This window comes from Cynocephalus volans, chromosome 1, assembly GCF_027409185.1.
Source record: "Cynocephalus volans isolate mCynVol1 chromosome 1, mCynVol1.pri, whole genome shotgun sequence".
Taxonomy (NCBI): domain Eukaryota; kingdom Metazoa; phylum Chordata; class Mammalia; order Dermoptera; family Cynocephalidae; genus Cynocephalus; species Cynocephalus volans.
Window position 1 is genome coordinate 38,799,297 of NC_084460.1, and position 18,586 is coordinate 38,817,882.

An 18,586-nucleotide genomic window follows, 5' to 3' on the forward strand; every position below is an offset into this window, starting at 1 on the left:
TTGTAGAGCTTTGTCTTTCTTTCAGTAAAACCCTAGCCCCTCCAACATGGGTTGGCCTCACCCAGGATCTGCACCACACTCCACTGAACCCCTTATCCCACACCCTCTTCAGGAGTTTTTTGCACCAACTCAGACCAACTGACTCTAGATACTCTAAGTCTTTGTTAGGACAGTGGAGAGTAGAGGAGGGAATCCAAGGCAGATCTATGTAGAAGTATACAATATGGTGTATATATATGCCTCTATTTGTGTAAGCATTCAGCTTGTAACATACCCTTCCAATTACAGACATTAATTCTTAGAGATAGCACCAGCCAAATCCATGGAAAAGGAAAATATTTACCTCTAAGGCATTATTATGCAGAGCAGGCTCATGACTAGCTCTAGTTCAGTTCTTAGAAGAGGCCCTATCTTTTTCCTCCCCATCCTAGGGGCTACTTTAATTCTTCCAGTTACAATCATTTACACTTTGCTGTTAATTTACATTTGTATTTGTTAAAATGCTTTATTAAACTTGTAGCTACAATTGCCCCAATTTTTAAGTTAGGAAACCAAAGTTTAGAAGAAATTTTGTGTTTGATGGTGAATCAAAGAGCATTACTCAAGAAACACTGAGATTATTTTCAGAATTTTTTAATTCATTTTGTGAAAATCTGAATGTATTTCTTTAATTCCTTACAGGGCTCTCACCTTTGTCTATCCCTTTGGTGCCACACTGAGTGTCATGAAACCAGCAGTGGCTGTTCTGTCCACAGGCTCTGTCTGCTTCCCACTTAACAGACCCATTCTGGCTTTCTATCACTCGAAGGTACAGCCTTTCTTACGTTTGAATGTATATGTTATTTTTATTATCAAAACAATAAAAACTACCTTACCATTTCAAGAAAGGTTTATATGTTTTCTCATTGATCTTCACTCCAGTCCTGCAAAGTAATGTTTCAGTTGTCTACATATTACTTATGGTGAAACAGTGGATTGCCCAGTAACTGATGGCATCCATTACTGGCCTTTTTGTATATTTCTGACTGCTTTGATGCATACGTTGACAGTTTGAGCAACAATGTGTGAAAGAACTTATTTCACTGAAACCTGACCAACTCTGTTTATAGTCATTTTTAATGTTCATTAATCTGGTAGGCAAAAATACTTTGTTTTGATTTGTTAAAAATTGAAAATTTTCTTATTAACCAGTTACTTCTTTTGTAGATTTTTCATGCTTGTGGCTTAATTTTCTGTTTGGATCTTAGTTAAACACTGTTTTTTGGTACTCATAAATGTTTTTAATTCTGTATGGATTGTCTTTGGATTTATCTTTTTTTCCTTTAAGATCATGCTCTTCATCTATAAGGTAACTAACAATGGGAAAATGCTGTGGAACCAATTTTTGTTACTTTTTGTTAAAGTCAGATAGAAGAATATAGAAGTGTCTAAAATGAGAAGCAGGTTAAAGCGTAATTGTTATTATAGTTGATATTTCTAGACTGTTAAGATCCCTATGTGAATTGGCACTTATTAGTATATAAGACAGTTGCTATTATGATTCTGGTGATAAGCATTTTGGGACTAGGATACATGCGGTGCATTTTGGGATCTGAGAATCTGACACTGCTTTGTCATCAGTAGAACCAAGGTGGGAAGCTGGCAGTGCTTGGCTCATGTCACATGTTCAGTGACCAATATTTAGATAAAGAAGAAAACAGCAAAATCATGGTAAGCTTTTCTCTTTCATCACATTAATGTATAATGTATAAGTATGATTTCCACATCATTTTAAAAAATACTGATAAGTTTATTTACTCATTTAAAACCAGCTATTCAGAACTTGTTATACGCCAGGCACTAAGAATATAAAGTTTTGTCTTGTTTTGGCCACCCCAATTTTTTATTTTATATAGCACATACATGGTTTAGTCCTTAAAGCTGATGAAACGATGTCCTTGGTAGGGAGTTTGTGGAAATAATTCAGATATAATTATATTATGGGTCAACTAAAAATGATCTGTAAAAGCATTTGAGATCTTCTACCTCCCTAAACCATTTCTAGGTATTATATTTGTGATTATTTCATTAAAAGAAATTCTTTGACTTCTCTTGCTAACTCATTATCATGTTTAATAACCATTAACTACTGTTCAGAAATGCTTCCGTTAATCTTTTAAATTTAGGTCTGTTGTATCTCAGTTAAAGATCATCTCCTAATCTTTTTAAGAATATAAAGTTGAGTCAGGCATAGCCCCTGGTTTGAAAAGTTTATAGTGCACACAGAGAGAGAGAGACAGAGACAGATTAATAAATCTAGAGGGACGTTTCTAAGCATTCCATGTTTGGTGGGAGCTGACCCTGGAGAAGTAGTGAGAAGCAAGCTCAACAAGGAACTCTCATAAAAAGCCAAGGAGTTCGAACTTTAAGCTGAAAGCCAGAGGAGGCCTGTCTAGGGTTTTCAGCAGCCTTGGACGCAGTCAGATTTGTGTTTTAGAAAGACCCCCTCTGTCAGTTGTACGGAAGGTGGGAAAGAGGAGGCAGCCTAGAGCCAATTAGGAGGCAGGTGGAGGTCAGCCAGGCAGGAAGGAATGAGGACCTGAATTAAGGTAATGAAGGTGTGAATGGAGAGGAGGGGCTGACGGCATGCACGGTAGTTAGGAGGGGTTATGGACAGGACTGCTCACTGGCTGATGTGGGAATGAAGTAAAGACGCTGCAATTGTTCTGTCAGAGGGTGCAGAGGAAAAATGTCTCATGAAGGGGGACCGAGTGGGGAAGCAGTCGGTCATCTTTACAGTGCGTGCCAGAGCTGCACATTGGTGTGGTGCCAGGGACTCGTTTGCCAGAGGAAGAAGCTCCTGCTGAGCTTTTCCATTAATGAAATAATTTTCTTCAGCTTTGTAACTGTATTGGGAGATTGATTAAGATCTTATTTCTGTGGAATCCACATGAAGTTCTAATGTCTCTAGACACATTCTGGGAGATCTAGATATTCTACTTTTTAAGTTTTACTTTTAAGACTGTCATGACCTTAAACAGAGATTGCTTCAGGATTGTGAACAAGTTTTAATAAATTTTGACTGTGGTTAGATGTTAGAGCATTCTAAGATAAATTATAAATTTCTGATAATAAAGGTTGCATTAGGGTGAAGAAAAGTCTTCATATGATTTCACCAAGAGAAGGCTAGCCACCCTTTTTTGAATCATTTGTTAGTCTTTTTCTCTTTATTATTTTTTTCTTGATTGATTTAATTTTCTAATTCTGACCCTAAGTGTTCTCAGATAACCAAGTATTTAATTCCATGTTTACTTTTTTTAAATTCAGGATGTTGTTTTCCAGTGGCTCACAACAGGAGACATTCACCTAAACCAGATTGATGCTGAGGACCCAGAGGTAGGAGTTTGTGAATCATTAAAAAACTTTTAGAGCTGGCTGGTTAGCTCAGTTGGTTAGAGTACAGTGTTATAACACCAACATCAGGGGTTCAGATCCCCATACCGGCAAGCCACCAAAAAAAAAAAAAAAACTTTTAAGTGAAAAATGGGTCCAGCTTCTCAGCACAACTTCAAACAGTTCCAAAGGAATATATGTCTGTCTTGCCTAATATATAAGACAGGTGGAAAGATGTGATGCTTTTTGGGGAGATGAAGTCCACGTTGTAAAAAATAATAAACAAATTATATAATTAATCATAGAATTAATTAGGCTGGAGCCCATATATATATAAAAATTGGAATTTAAATTATGCTGTCTGGCACAAACTTTCAAAATGTTTATCTGTAGAGAATACTTCTTTCAGAAATAGGGATATAAAAATAACTTTTTCGGGCCGAGCCCGTGGCGCACTCAGGAGAGTGCGGCGCTGGGAGCGCAGCAATGCTCCCGCCGCGGGTTCGGATCCTATATAGGACTGGCCAGTGCACTCACTGGCTGAGTGCCAGTCACGAAAAAAGGACAAAAAAAAAAAAAAAATAATAATAATAATAATTTTTTCATGAAGAAACAAAGATCATCAGGATTTAAGTTTTAAACTATAATTTTGTTGCTTTTAGAAATAACAATTCTAAAGGCATTATGATACTATTCATAAAACAAGGGATAGTGAAACCAGCCCTGCACAGGAAGGAGTCCTTACATTCCAGGTCTGGCTCCACTACTGGCCCTTGGACCTTAAGCAGGTGCTTTCTGATTTTTTTTCATCCTAGTTTTCTCATCTGTGAAATGGGGATACTAATACCTATGCTCTCTGTCTCACAGGATGATTGTGAGGCCTCAGTTAATATATGTGAATTTACTTACTAAACTAAAAGGTGTAAAAAGTGCTATATGTATATAAGCCTTTTTTTGTAATGTTTTGTGTTTATGATATGCCAGGCACTGTATGTCATATACTTCCATGTCAATCATCTTATTTAATCCTCACACAGCTCTGGGAGGTAGCTAATCTTACTCTCAGTTTATAGATGAGGAAACTGAAATTCTGTGAGATTGTGGTGTGCTCAAATAGCAGGCAAGCGCAGAGTCAGAACTCAAACCCAGGTCTCCTGACTCAAAGCCTACTCATTCTACAGCTGCTTCCTTGATTCTTAAACTCTGAAATGTCAGGAAAATGATTTCCTGGCTGTGGGGAGCAGGAGGTGGGTGAGAAGATCAGAGGTGGCTGTCCACTGACTGTGTCCTCCCTCAGCTAGGGTGGCTTCCCAGAGGCCAATTTGGGTTAGGAAACAGGAGCACCCCATGTCTAAAATATTCCCTTATGTGGAAATGTTAAGTGTTGAATATTTTCTTTAAATTCCTCCTGAAAAATGATATGAGTCCCCGAATATAAAAGAACAGGGGTACAGCAAGGGATTTGCTTTTCAGATCTCACAGGACCCAACCCTGAATGGATGGCTTCTTTGGCAGCTGCCAATCCTAGTTAGTGTCGGGGTCGAGGGAGCAGCTTCAGAGGTGCCACATCTGCTCTTGTTCTGTGTGGCCACCTTGCTCCTGCTCAGTTTCTGTCATTCCTGTTTTCTAGCTAGGGAAACTGAAGTAAGTAAATTCTTCAAGGTCTCCACTTAGATTAATACTTGTCCAGGCCATTGTTAACGTCGAGGTCAGGGCAGTTCTGGAGCCTGGACGTTTTCTACTGCTCCATTGTCCACTGTCCACCACACATGACACTGGATAGTTCAGAAGGGAAGCATCAGTAGAAAGCTAGTGGAAGATTATAGTGTTGCTAAGTCTTTCTCCAGGACCATACATATATCTTGAGATTTGAGACCTGGTGAAAAGTGTACTTTGTATTGTGAGGCTTTGAAAAGTAATATGCTGGATCTAGTAACATCGGAAAGTGCGCAGTTCTGAAAAACTGAACTTACTAAATATAATTTCAGATCAAATCATGTTACATCGAATAGGTTTCAAACTCTGTTAGTAGCTCAGTTTCAAATGGTATTTAATAAAATAAAATGGTAGCTCAATTAAAGAGCTGTAGGAATTTACATAACAAGTTTGAACCTCAAAATTTTCCAGGAACTATTGAAAGCCAGTGGTCCTGGGAACACTCTTTTATGTTTCTGTCAGCACATCTGCCGTGGGTTAAATGTGTCCCCCAAAGATTCATGTATTGGAAACTAAATTTCCATTGTAATAGTGTTAAGAAGGTAGGAAATCCTATTATGATAATTGAAAGGTGGGACCTTTGAGAGGTGACTGGTTCCTGAGGACTGTGCCCATGTGATGGTTTAATGGGTGGATATGGGTGTGGTTCTGATGGCTTTAAAAGGAGAGCAAGTGAGGAGGTTAGCTCTCTCTTGCTCAGCGCATTTGCCACGTGATACCCTGCATCGCCCTAGAAGGACGCCCTCACCAGACGTGTTTTCTGAACTTTGGACTTTCCAGCCTCTGAAACTGTAAGAAATAAATTTTTGTTTCTTTATAAATTACCCATTTTGAAGTATTTTTTTTTTATAAGCAACAGCAAAAGACTAATACAACATCTAAGGTCTTGATGGAATTTTTTGAACTTGGATTTTGAAGAAGGCCTCTATGCAGAGAGATGAGAGTCAGCCTCAGATCTTTGGGACTGCTGGACTCATTACTGGTCTCTGTGTCAAGTTCTGGGGCTGTGTCCTGGCAGTCAGTGCCCTTGTTATTGCTCTTGCCTTCACCCACTGTCACGTCAGAGGGTTGATGTCTCTAAAACAGCCAAATATTGCTAGGAAGGGCATTTATTTGTTTATGTTTGTCCCTTGTTTTTTGTTTAAAAAAATAGTTTGAGGATTGGGGAGTTTTTGACCCCTGGGCTACAAAAAAAAATGAGCTGTTGACCTATTATTTCTGTAATGCTCAGACATGTCTCCTCCAGTGCTGGAGCGAGGGAAGGTAGAAGTGTGTTGCAGGTAACTTCAGAGGACCAGCTTTTAAACTATTACTAACTTGGCCTTGTTGGCTAAATGTAGTTCAAAACACAATTAGGAATGAACTTCTTGTCAGCATGCATTTATTTAAATTTGAATTTATTTTGGGGGGTAGGTTATGCATGCACATAGTTCAGAATTCAAAAGCATACACAATGAACAGTCTTCTTTCAGCCCTGCCACTTTGCTCCCCTCCATAGTAACAACAGTCTTAATGGGTTCTTGTATATTCCTCCAGAGATATTTTATGCTTATATAAGTAAATATATGTGTGTGTACTCTCCTTCCCCCTTCTTTTACATAAATGGCACTATATACACTGTGTATGTATACTATCCATCACCATACTTTTTAAGGTTAGCAGTATATATGGAAGATTTTTCCATATTCGTACATAGAGTCTTCTTTATTCTTTTTTGTTCATTTTGTTTATAAGACTGTATTTTTTATTATTTAAATGTAATATATTTAGCTAGTCTCCAATTGATGGACATTTAAGTTTTCTTGGTCCTTTATGGTTAGCAACCATGGCATGTGTCATGATCCCTCAGCAATGCTGGAGGGATGTCCTAGACTATGGAGGAGGGCTGGGATCTAGCATACAAGTGGAGGGGGCTATCTGCAGTATCATATACTCTCACGCGTCTCACAGGAGAGAAAGGAGACCAGTCAGCTTGGTTGTGTTTCTCCAGCTATGTTCAGCTGTGTGAGTACTGTTGTCATGGGAAAGTTGGGTTTAGCCAAATTTGGGGTTTTGTTACTCTTTCCACATAAAGTGGCTTAGTTAAGGGTGAGTTGTCAGTGATCACGAACAGTGGAGTCTCTTGACAAGAGAGTATAAATATTGTAGACTTAGACCTGAGACAGTGGAGGCTTGACAGAATAAACTCTTGTGCCTGCTCTGCTGAGAGGAACCCTCTTGTGACTTTCAGATTTCCGACTACACGATGCTTCCTGACACAGCCACCCTGTCAGAGCGGCTTCGAGTGTGTCTCCAGGAGGGCGACGAGAACCCGCGGGACTTTACCACCCTCTTCGACCTGTCCATTTACCAGCTGGATACCACCTCCCTCCCCAAGGTCATCAAGTCAGTACCTGTGGCTCTCCGAGCTGCACTGCATTCCATTCTGAGGGTTTGTTTTGAAAACATGAGTCTGGGGACAGGAGCTAGGCAAATGTACTATGCAAAACATGTTCTCAGATCTATGATGCGGTCAACAAAGAAGTTGGGGTGGTGGTGCGGGGTTGATGCCGAGGAGTTGCCAGCAGTTATTAGCCCCTGTGCGTTCCAGGCATTTAGGGTGACCAGCTTGTTCGATTTTGCCCAGGACTTTTCTTGGTTCTAGCACAGAGTCCCAAGTCCCAGGAATCCTCTCAGTAAACCAAGATGGCTGGTCACCTTACTGGCACTTCATGCTGTTACGTCACTTAATACTTTCAGCAGGCCAGCCAGTGAGCTTGTTTAGAGCACAGTGTCGTAACACCAGGGTCAAGGGTTTGGATCCATACCAGCCAGCCACCCGAAAAAAATATGTATATATTTTCAGCAGTCCTGAGTTACTAGCCTCATTTCCAGATGAGGAAACTGAGGTTTAAAGAAGGGAAGGTATTTTCCCAAGGAGAGAGCAGGGATTTAAAGTCAAGGAACTCTCTCAGCTATTAGACAGACAATGCCCAGAACAGAACCTACTTAACTTCCCTCTTCCTGCATTCTTAGAGCCAGTTAACAGCATTACCAGTTGCCCAGAGCCCCAGGGAGAAATCAGTCTCTCAGCTTTGTCCATCACAGCCTCCCGTGGTGCATGATCTGTGGATTTTTTCTCCCCAAACATCCCTCAAAACCACAGCTACTACTCTTACTAGCTCCATCTTTCAACCCTCCTGATCTGCTGCAGCAGTCTCCTAATAGGATTCGTCACCTGTACTTTTCCTTATTCCAATTAATTTTACAAACTACTGCAGATTTGGGAGAAAAGGTATACAATAGGCCTCTAGGGGAAAGGGACAGGAAATGGACAAGTTTGCTTTAGAAGGATTGCCTAACAATGTTAAAGGCACACCAGAATTTAGTGGTCATGGATCTAAAGTTCCACAAGCCAACATGGTCGTGTGTTTTCCTCCAACCTTGTTTAGTTATGTGACTACGGGCAGAATGGGCCAAGACATGGATTTAACCGTTGTGGTTTTGTCAAGCAAGGCAAGATGCCCAGGAATTATGTAATTGCATGTTTTAGTCTAAAAGTAACTGCTATTATTATTGTGTTTTAATGAACTTGTTTTGTAAAACCTTATACATTGTACCTGCATCATATCAACTTAACTTTTACAAATATTTATTAAGTATCTACTTTTTACCTAGATCCTGCAAATACTATCACATTTACTGTTTACAACAATTCTTAAAAGTAGAGAGTAGCTCTATTTTATCTTTTAAAGAAGCTGAGGCTTGGGGAAAGTTAGCTATTTACTAATCAGGCCCCGGTGACCACAGTTGCCCTTAGCTCACCCCTTTACCTCCCCTTCCCTCAATATTATTAATAATAAACTAATATTTATTGAGAACTTATCATGTAGCAAGTACCATGTTAAGTTTTATATGTACTTTGCTTTGTCATGTAATAATCATGATGAAGTTATTATCACCATTTTACATGTGAGGACACCAAGGCACAGAGAAATTAAGTGACTTGCTCAAGGTGACACAACTAGTTTTAATTGAAGCCTGAATTTCAATCCAGGCAATCTTAACGCTGAACCTGGGAAGAAATTTTCTGGAGGTTTGTTGCTGTATGAGGTAAGGGTGCTTTTGAAAAACAGGACCAAAGCTGCCAGAACTGCTGGGGCATCTCTTTCACCCCCTCCCACCTGTAGTCTTCTGCAAGTGACAGCCAAGGCATAAATCCTTTAGCTCCTGGCTGCATGTTTGGCTCTTTGCTTGCTTGGTTTTGAGCTCTGATGTTCTCCTCCTCTGCAGTTCAGAGCTGTTCTTAGAACCAAAGATACATCAGGCTGCTCCTCTAGCCAGCTGCAGTCCAACCAGCTTCTGCTGTTGTGGCCTAATTTTCTCCTAATGTGTTTAGACCAGGCCATTATGACTGCTCTTCAGTGTTGAATAAAGGGTTGATTGGAACTGCCTATTGTGTGAGTGTCAGCAGAGTCAAGTAGTGGATGTTTCAGAGGCTTAGACAAACTCTTTTAATTGTCTTTGTCTTTGTATCACAGCAGAGGGCAGTTGTTACTGGCTTCCAATGTCTGTATGTTGTACTCAGGTATTTTTATTTGCTGGTAACATATTTGAAAGCAGTTTCTCTTTTCTGAGTAAAAATTCAGTTAGGCTTTAAATATTGATGTCAATTATAGGGTGTTGCTTTGAACTAACTTCCTTTGTCCTCCCGGTACATATTGATGCCTATGGGTTGGAGGTAGAGACATATGGTGTGGAGTCCCTGCCCTCAGAGTTTGTGGTCTGCTGGGTTGGGGATTGAGACATGGGGTGGTGAAATGCAGTGCCAGAGGTCAGGCCAGAGTGCTATGGAAATACATAGCTCAGCCCCATTTCACAGATTTCTATTTGGCTTCGGCATTTATTCTTCCCCTTATCCCATACAGATTGGCCTTCTGAATTAGATTTTGCTTCATTTTAGGATTAGTTTCTCCACCCCTCCCCCCTCCCACTCCCCCCAGTCAAGAACATATTGGCTACTGGCAAGAGGAAGATTTGGGCAGGTGGTGAGCTGAGTGGAAGGAAGAATTTGCTCCAGTACTGTCAGCTCCCCTTGGGGACAGAAAGCAGAAATAAAATCATGGCTGGGATGGCCAAGGCCAGGGCTCAGCCCCAGGATTCTTTATATGCAGATGGTGGGAACTTTAGCTTAAAACTGCTCCTAATGATTTTTGCTTTCGGAATAGACTGAGTTAAGGGGATTCTGGTTGGCAGGGATTGGCCAGGTCTGAGTTCTGATCTTGCTTTTGTCCCTTCTTAACCATGTGACCTTGGGAAGCTACTTAAGTGTCTACCTCCATTTTCTCTTCTGTAGATATTACACCCACTTTCCAGGGTTATTTTGAGGATTAAGAGAAATAAGTTTAAGAGCCTAGCACAGGATCAGGAGAAGTACGTGGCACACAGTAGGTGCTTTGTAAGTCATTTCTCTTCCCTCCCTGGGTATCTGCTCATTTGTAGGAAGGATTCTCCCCAAGCACCTGGGAATAGTGGAGGAGGTAACAGCAGAAAGCTCAGTTAGTCACCTTCCTGCAGTCACAGGCCTCACTCCTTTCTGAAATCATGCATACTTAGAAGCTGCCATGAACTCTGTCCACCCATTGGCATTTGCTTTTCCAGCTTAATTTTGGAAGGCCACAAATATGTATAAAATTTAAATTGGATGAGTGTGTGTGTATATATATATATATATATATATATATATATATATTTTTTTTTTTTTTTTTTTTTTTTTTTTTAAGATGACCAGTAAGGGGATCTCAACCCTTGGCTTGGTGTTGTCAGCACCACGCTCAGCCAGTGAGTGAACCGGCCATCCCTATATAGGATCCAAACCCATGGCCTTGGTGTTATCAGCACTGCACTCTCCCAAGTGAGCCACGGGCCAGCCCTTGGATGAGTATATTTTAATTTGCCTCTTCCTTAGAAGAGTTCAGCCAGCTTACAAAATTATGTGCAGTGCAAAAGGATAAAATGAATGTTTGAGAGGATGAAGGCAGAAGAGAAGCAACAATAGAAAAGTAACCCAGGATAAGATTAGCATTTAATTCTGTAACTCGTTCCTACCACTCTTTCTCTGCTGCAGCCACTCTGGCTGTCCTGCTGTCCCATGAAAATGCCCAACACCCATCTGCCTGTCCGCCTTGCTCTTCCCTCTGCCGGGGACACTTCTGAAGATAACCATGTGACTCCCTCCCTCCCTCCCTCAGGGCTCCTCTGACAAGCCACATTCCCCACCTCTTCCCTGTCTCTCTCCCTGTCTCCTGATTTGTTTTTCTTCTTAATACTTATCGATACCTGGCATCTTATTGGATTTTTTGTTTAGTGTGTGTCTCTCCTCCCTAGAATGTAAGTTCCACGAGGGCCTGCCTTAGTCTCTTTTGTCACTGCTGCTGTACATACTCCTGGTATATAAAACTGCCTAGTACATAGTAGATATTCAGTAAATATTTGCTGAGTGAATGGGCACATAGAATGCATATTGCACAGATCTGCTCACTTGCCAGAAGCAGACTTCAGAGTTGACTCCTATCTCTGGTGGTCAAAACAAAAGTCCTATTTAGGAGAAGCCTGATATGAAATATGAAAGAAATTTTTCCTTTTAGTTCTCAATGAATAATGCTGTATGATACAGTAGAGAAGATTCCAAAAAGGATCATTACATCAAATATAACAACACATTTTGTATATTTTTCTAAAAGAGTGCTGAACTGCCATATTTGATGGAGAACACAGCAATGTGGTCAGTTAGAGGTGCTTTGCTACAGTGTCTCATGTTGATCCTGATTTTTTGTTTTATTATTAACACAGGGCTCATGAGCAGCTAAATGTCAAACATGAACCACTCCAGCTCATCCAACCTCAGTTTGAGACACCGCTGCCTGCCCTTCAGCCTGCAGTGAGTGGGTGTGCTTCGGGGCATCCTGCTGCAGAGCCCCACTGTTGGCCCTTTCTCGCCAGCTTGCCCTCTCTGTGGCCCCTACCAGATGCCATTGGTGGCGCTCCACAGGGTCGCAGTGCTTTGCCTCTAAACATGGTCAGACACCAACCTGTTAGTATTCTGTAGGGACTTCCATGTGGTATGGTTCCCAATTGAGGAATCAAGGACATGGACTTTTCTGGCTATTAAACATTTCCCATCTTGTGGGATTGGAGGGCATATATGAAAATTCCTGGGTAAACAGGAGGAAAAGCTTTGCACTTCCTTTCCAGGCATTGGACGCTCAAATTCATAGCACAATTCTAATAGCAGAGGGAATAGTCATGTGTAGCTAGGGTATTTTTCAACTTTTCAGTCCAGCATTAACTCAACTTGCCTTCAAAGTTGTCCTGTTCCACCATATTCTGGGGTGGTATGGGCCAGTCGGCTTCATCTTGGTAGTTTGAAATTGGCCATGGTGGGAGTATTTATATCACAGAAAGTGGCAAATGCTACAATTCAGACCTCATGTTTTGTTTCAAGATCTAGCAGTTAAACATTTACCAGCACACCATTGGTTCATACCTATGAGTTCTGGCTCCAAGTTCAGCACTTTCTACACTAATCTACATCTACGTCCCCAAATAATTTCTGTCCCTAAAGAAGTCATGATTAAATGAGAAAAGAGTCATGCAATCAAATGTTCAACACAAATGTCAACTTGGTCAGTTTAGTAGTGTAGTTGGAGCGGGTTCCACTTGGTTGCTTAGGGTGGGCTTGATACAGGTCTACTGGGTGAAGGTGGGAGGTGATGGGAGTTCAGGAGATTCATCCCAGGGGAAGGGCTGAGTTGGCCTCTCATTTCCCTTGTGTTTCATCACTGTTAGTTATGGCTTTGGATAAGCCCTTTCACAAAAGACTTTACTTCCTTTTAGGTTTTTCCTCCTAGTTTCAGGGAATTACCACCTCCTCCTCTGGAGCTATTTGACTTAGATGAGACGTTTTCCTCTGAGAAGGCGCGGCTTGCTCAGATTACCAATAAGTGTAAGTTTGGCCAATTTTAAAATTTTGTTTTATGAGTTTTATTTAACTATGAACTTCTGAGGTTCGCTGTGAGAGAAAGCTTAGAGTTTCAGGAGAACAAAATATGAACAGGTGTATAAAGTAACAATTTTTGTTTATTTCATATAAATGATGTTGGTTATTTTTCTCAAGACTGATTAGCTTAGTGAGTTAGAACATGGTGCTAAGCAGAAAGGCAAATGTCTCAGCTTTGATTCCTCTAGGTCCTTAGTTCTGACCAATGGATGATCCCACGATCAATCCTGACCTAGCAAATCTAGGTCATTGGTCACGGGAGAAGTTAAATAAGAAAACTGAGTCAAGACCAAAAGAATCATGGAGACTTCAAAGTGGACAGGATCCTAGCAAGACAGGTGTGCCTGCCTTGACATGTGGATGAGGAAATGAGGCCTGGGCCACACAGCTCCATGTGAGTGGTCCTCCTGACTCTTGACTCCTGACACACACTGCCTTCAACACAGCATGGGCCTGCACACATATGCTCAGAGGCATTAAATTAATCATCCACTTTGAAGCAGTGACCTCATTCCTAGGAATCTAATCTAAGGAGATGAATGAAGGTACACAGGTGAATTCTACACTATTTATTTAAAAAATACAATAAAACTGAGAATATCCTTAGTGTCCACTACCAGGAGAATAGTAGCCAATTGTGTGACATTCAATTGGTGGGATAATATGTAGGAGTTATGAAAGAGGTTTACAAAGGCCAGGGAATAACACAGACAGAATTTAGGAGAGGATCCTAAGTGAGGAAAGGAAGTTATAAAACCACTCACAGTAGTAACCCAACTGTATAAACAATATCTGTAAGTGCCCCCAAACCTGAAAGGCATATGCAAAAATGGAAATAGTGCAATGTAAATAAAACACCTTTACCACACCTCTGCTCTGTACCAGGCATTGTGGTGGGTGTGGGGCAGTCGACAATTAGCAAGACATAGTGATTAGTTCAGTAGAAATAACAGGCCTGTGAAGAATCCGATGCTTTGACTCAGCTTTTCCATTTCTGCAGTTTATCCTGTGGGAATCCTTGTAGAAATGCACAACAAAAACGATGTAGCTATATAGATATTAATTGTAGCATTAAAAAATTCTAAGTATTCTAATGGTTCATCCATCAGTAGGGGGATTGATTAAAAAGATTATGAAATAAAGTGAATTATTATACGTCTGTTAAAAGAAAGATATAGATCATAAGCTTTGACATGGAATGTCTATGATACCTCATAAAATTATGAAGGCAACTTACAGAATTATTGTAGTTTGATTCCATTTTTGTGAAACTTGTATTTACACACAGAGGAATACAGAGCAATAATTACTCTAGGTAGTATTGGTGGGGGTAGAGCTAGGATGAGAGATTGTTACAGCTTTATAGTTGAATATCTTCAAAAAAGTTTACATTTCTATCATAACTTTAAAAAATGCAAATTAGAGGTGAAAAAAGGAAAGAAATTACAGTATAGTGGGAGAAGGGCAGTAATGGCTGTCCATCCTAAATGTAGGGCTCCTGGAGACACTTCACAGAGATCTGTTGTTGGTAGAATCATGGGTGATTTTTTCTTTTCTGTAATAAATGTATTTTAGAATACTCATATGCCCTTCTCATAGTGGTCCTGTTGCATTCAGAGAATAGTAACTTGATTTCCTGCTGGTTGCTCCTGTTCGTTGTAATGTAGGAATGCTGGATCTGGGGAATAGGAAAGCCAGAACCAGCCCAGCTTTATTCTGATTAGGAGTGTCACACTTTTGTCCTAATATAAAAGCAGCATATCAGAGATCTCTAGAGTTCATCACCATAATTTAAGTCCTGTGGTCACATTACCCCAAGGCGAGGTAAGTGATCTTGAGAGATGTAGGAACTTGATAGGGGATACATAAAACATACCAAATCTGTACTGTGGGAAGGACAGAAATTAAGAGTTAATCTAACTCCCCCAACTGTGCTTAGGTACTGAAGAAGACCTGGAATTCTATGTCAGGAAGTGTGGTGACATTCTTGGAGTAACCAGTAAACTACCAAAGGACCAACAAGATGCCAAACATATCCTTGAGCACATCTTCTTCCAAGTGGTAGAGTTCAAGAAATTGAACCAGGTACAGAGCCTACGAGGCTCGCTGAAGTGGGAGCCCTTCAAGTGGCGGTACCATTCATAAACTGTACTCAGGTTTTATGACATTCATTAATTCTGCAAGTATTTATTAAGTATCTACTAGATGAACAAAACAAACAGTGATCCCTGCACACATAATTCATATTCTAGCTGGAGGATACAGACAGTAAACAATAAATATAGGCCGGCCCATGGCTCACTCGGGAGAGTGCGGTGCTAATAACACCAAGGCCCCGGGTTCGGATCCCATATACGGATGGCCGGTTCGCTCACTGGGTGAGCGTGGTGCTGACCACACCAAGTCAAGGGTTAAGATCCCCTTACCGGTCATCTTTTAAAAAAAAAAAAAAAAAAAACAATAAATATAATATCTAAGCAAGTCACTTAATATGCCAGAAGATGGTATAAAAATGTATAAAAAAGGTATAAAAAATGTAGAGCAGGGCAAGAGGGAACAAGTGTGTTGAGGGTAGCAGTGGTGACAAGCGAGTATTAAATAGGGTAGTTGGGGTAGGCCTCACTACAGAGTTGTACTGGAGCAAAGGTCTTGAGAGACTTAGCCATGCAGATACATGGGGAAGGAGTGTCACAGGCAGAGGGAAGACCTGTGCAAAGTCCCAAACGTGCATCTGTCACGTTTGAGGAACAGCAGTGATGCTATTGTGGTGAGAGAGAACTAAGTAAAGGGACAGACTGGCAGGATGCAAGGTCAGCACCTTATGTTAGATATCATCCTTCTCAGACCGAGAACCAAGAACTTTAAAATCATGCCTGGTTTTTCTTTTTTTTTTTTTCAAAGATGACCGGTAAGGGGATCTCAACCCTTGGCTTGGTGTTGTCAGTCCCACTCTCTCCCAAGTGAGCGAACCGGCCATCCCTATACAGGATCCGAACCCATGGCCTTGGTGTTATCAGCACCGCACTCTACCGAGTGAGCCACGGGCCGGCCTTGGTTTTTCTTTTTTCTATCCCCTTGAAAGGATTTCTAAAATGTAATGCCCAACTGTGTTGGTAAATAGGCATTCATACACCGCTGATGGGAGAATAAGTTGGTTCCACTTTTCTAGAGGTATTTTTATACCATTCAAAAGCCCTAAAAATGTATACACCTTTGACCCATTAATTTTTTTTTTTTTTTTTAAGATGACCAGTAAGGGGATCTTAACCCTTGGCTTGGTATTGTTAGCACCATGCTCTCCCAAGTGGGCTAACCGGCCGTCCCTATATAGAGATCCGAACCTGTGGCCTTGGTGTTATCAGCACCACACTCTCCCAAGTGCGCCATGGGCTGGCCCTACCCATCAATTCTAATAGTCAGAATTTGTTTGAATTATATAATTATGAATATGTGCAGATTTATCAACTAGGATGCTCAGTGCAGCATTGTTTTAATAGAAGAAAAATCTTCATCAGTAGGGAACTTGTGAAGAATCCTAGAGTGTATCTCTCAGATTAAAAATGTTTTAAGGCTGGCCAATTAGCTCACTGGCCAGCATGGTGCTGATAACACCAAAGTCATGGGTTTGGATTCCCATACTAGCCAGCCACTGAAAAAAATAATAATTAAAAATGTTTTAAAAGACTGTTTGAGGACTTGGGAGTACATTCATGATACAGTAAATGGGGGAAAAGGGGCTATAAAATAGTGTAAATAGAAATTCCATTTTTCTTTACAAAATATACATATACATATATCTATTTTGCATAGTAAAAGAGAACATAAAGATATTTATCCACATGTACAGTGTTTGAGTGATTTTTATTTTCCTTCTCTATTAAAGTTTCTATAATGAATGTATCACTTTTATAGGAAAAAAAGTTTTTTGGTTTATTTTTAATGTAAGCAGACAATATATAAGCTTAGGATATTAGATGCTAAGTGAAAAGACCGGTTAGGGTCTGAGCCTCTACTGGAAGGGGGTGGCTCTGCTGGGCTCATTTGGCAGTGTTTTGCTGTACACCTCATGTGTGACAGACATGGGGCTAGATGTTGGGGCCATAGCAGCAAGATGAATGCAGTCCTTGCTGTCTCTCTCAGAGCTATGTGCAGTGGGAGCTGGGAGTATATAAGCAATTACAGTGCTCTGAGATTGTCTACTCAACAGTGAAATGTGGGATGGGGGCTCAGGTAGATTCCCAGCAGTACTCACCCTGGTGGGATGGAGGAAGGCCAAAGTAAGAAAGCTGCTGGGTCTTTGCACCAGTGCCTCCAACTGTATTTGCTACTCACTCATAAGGGGGTGATAAGCAGCAGTGCAAAGCCCTATCCTGGTAGAGAAAACTTGATCCTTGGGTTGGATTCAGCCATAAAGCCAGAGATTATCTATGTGTCCCAATTAATGATGATTTCACATCTCTAATTAAAGTCCAAAACACCAGAGCATTCACATTTCAGGCTTTGTACTGAAATACTAAAATTCTATTTCTTATTCTCTCATCCAGGAACATGACACTGATACAAGTGAAACGGCATTCCAGAACAATTTCTGAGGACCGTGCCTCTTGAAGCATTTTCTGCCTCCTGATTCTCTCTGTAAACTATTTTTGAATCGTTCCTCAACTCCTTACCAAAATTGTCTATACACTCTTTCCTCTATGAGCTGTGGAAGGTTTGTGCATCTTCTGTACAGACTATATAGGTGTAAGATTTCTAACTTACAAAATCCTTGTGTAAGATATGTTCCTTTTTTAATTAAATCTGTGATTGAATCTGTACTTTTATAATTTATGAGACAGTCTTTCATTAAAGTCTTTTTTTTCTTCTGACTCAAGTTCTGGATTTGAACCTCTTTTATCAAAGGCATAACTAAATCTCAAGCTTATTATAAATACTGGACAGTTTTCTGGACTAATTCAAAAGGATACAAAACGAACTTAACCCCCCGTCTGTTTACCCCACTGTACCTAAGGAAAAGATAAAATATAGTAGACAGATACTTTCCTTTTATAAATCACCCTACTCCTTTGTCTACCAGCTGCCCATAGGACACAACCTTTTAGAGGCTGTAGCTTCCACCCACACCTTTTCCCCTTCCCCTAAACTAAATCACTCAATTCTATCATCATTTTGGGTTATAATGCAGGGCAAAATGTGATACGCTGTCCCAAGGAGTCTAGATGGTGTTGTCATTGGACAGTGGGAAATTACACCTGCCTGAATGGGGCCACTGGTATATGGAAATGCACAGCAGTATACTGGAATACTTTGGGGAACCCTAAAAGCCAGATAGAAGATTGAAGAGCTGCTGAAGGTGTGTAAAGGATGTAACACAATGGGAATAGTTTAGCTGTGGGTTCTATAAAGGTGGGAATAGTGGAAGGAAGGCCATTTAGAGGAAAGTGATATAACCCCAAGAGG

At 40.6% G+C, this 18,586-nt stretch overlaps 1 protein-coding gene across 3 annotated transcripts in view; it reads left to right on the forward strand.

Moving 5' to 3' along the window:
- Positions 1-17,901, forward strand: part of IFT52 (intraflagellar transport 52) — a 33,124-nt gene extending 15,223 nt beyond the window's left edge. For all 3 annotated transcript variants that reach the window (XM_063107204.1, XM_063107203.1, XM_063107202.1), the window contains 8 exons: positions 682-808; positions 1,624-1,710; positions 3,307-3,375; positions 7,319-7,473; positions 11,920-12,007; positions 12,964-13,072; positions 15,066-15,211; positions 17,671-17,901. In XM_063107204.1, the coding sequence (XP_062963274.1) occupies positions 682-808; positions 1,624-1,710; positions 3,307-3,375; positions 7,319-7,473; positions 11,920-12,007; positions 12,964-13,072; positions 15,066-15,211; positions 17,671-17,718 (829 nt within the window). In that variant the 3' untranslated portion in view covers positions 17,719-17,901. The remainder of the gene's footprint in view (positions 1-681; positions 809-1,623; positions 1,711-3,306; positions 3,376-7,318; positions 7,474-11,919; positions 12,008-12,963; positions 13,073-15,065; positions 15,212-17,670) is intronic.
- Positions 17,902-18,586: the final 685 nt, after the last annotated feature.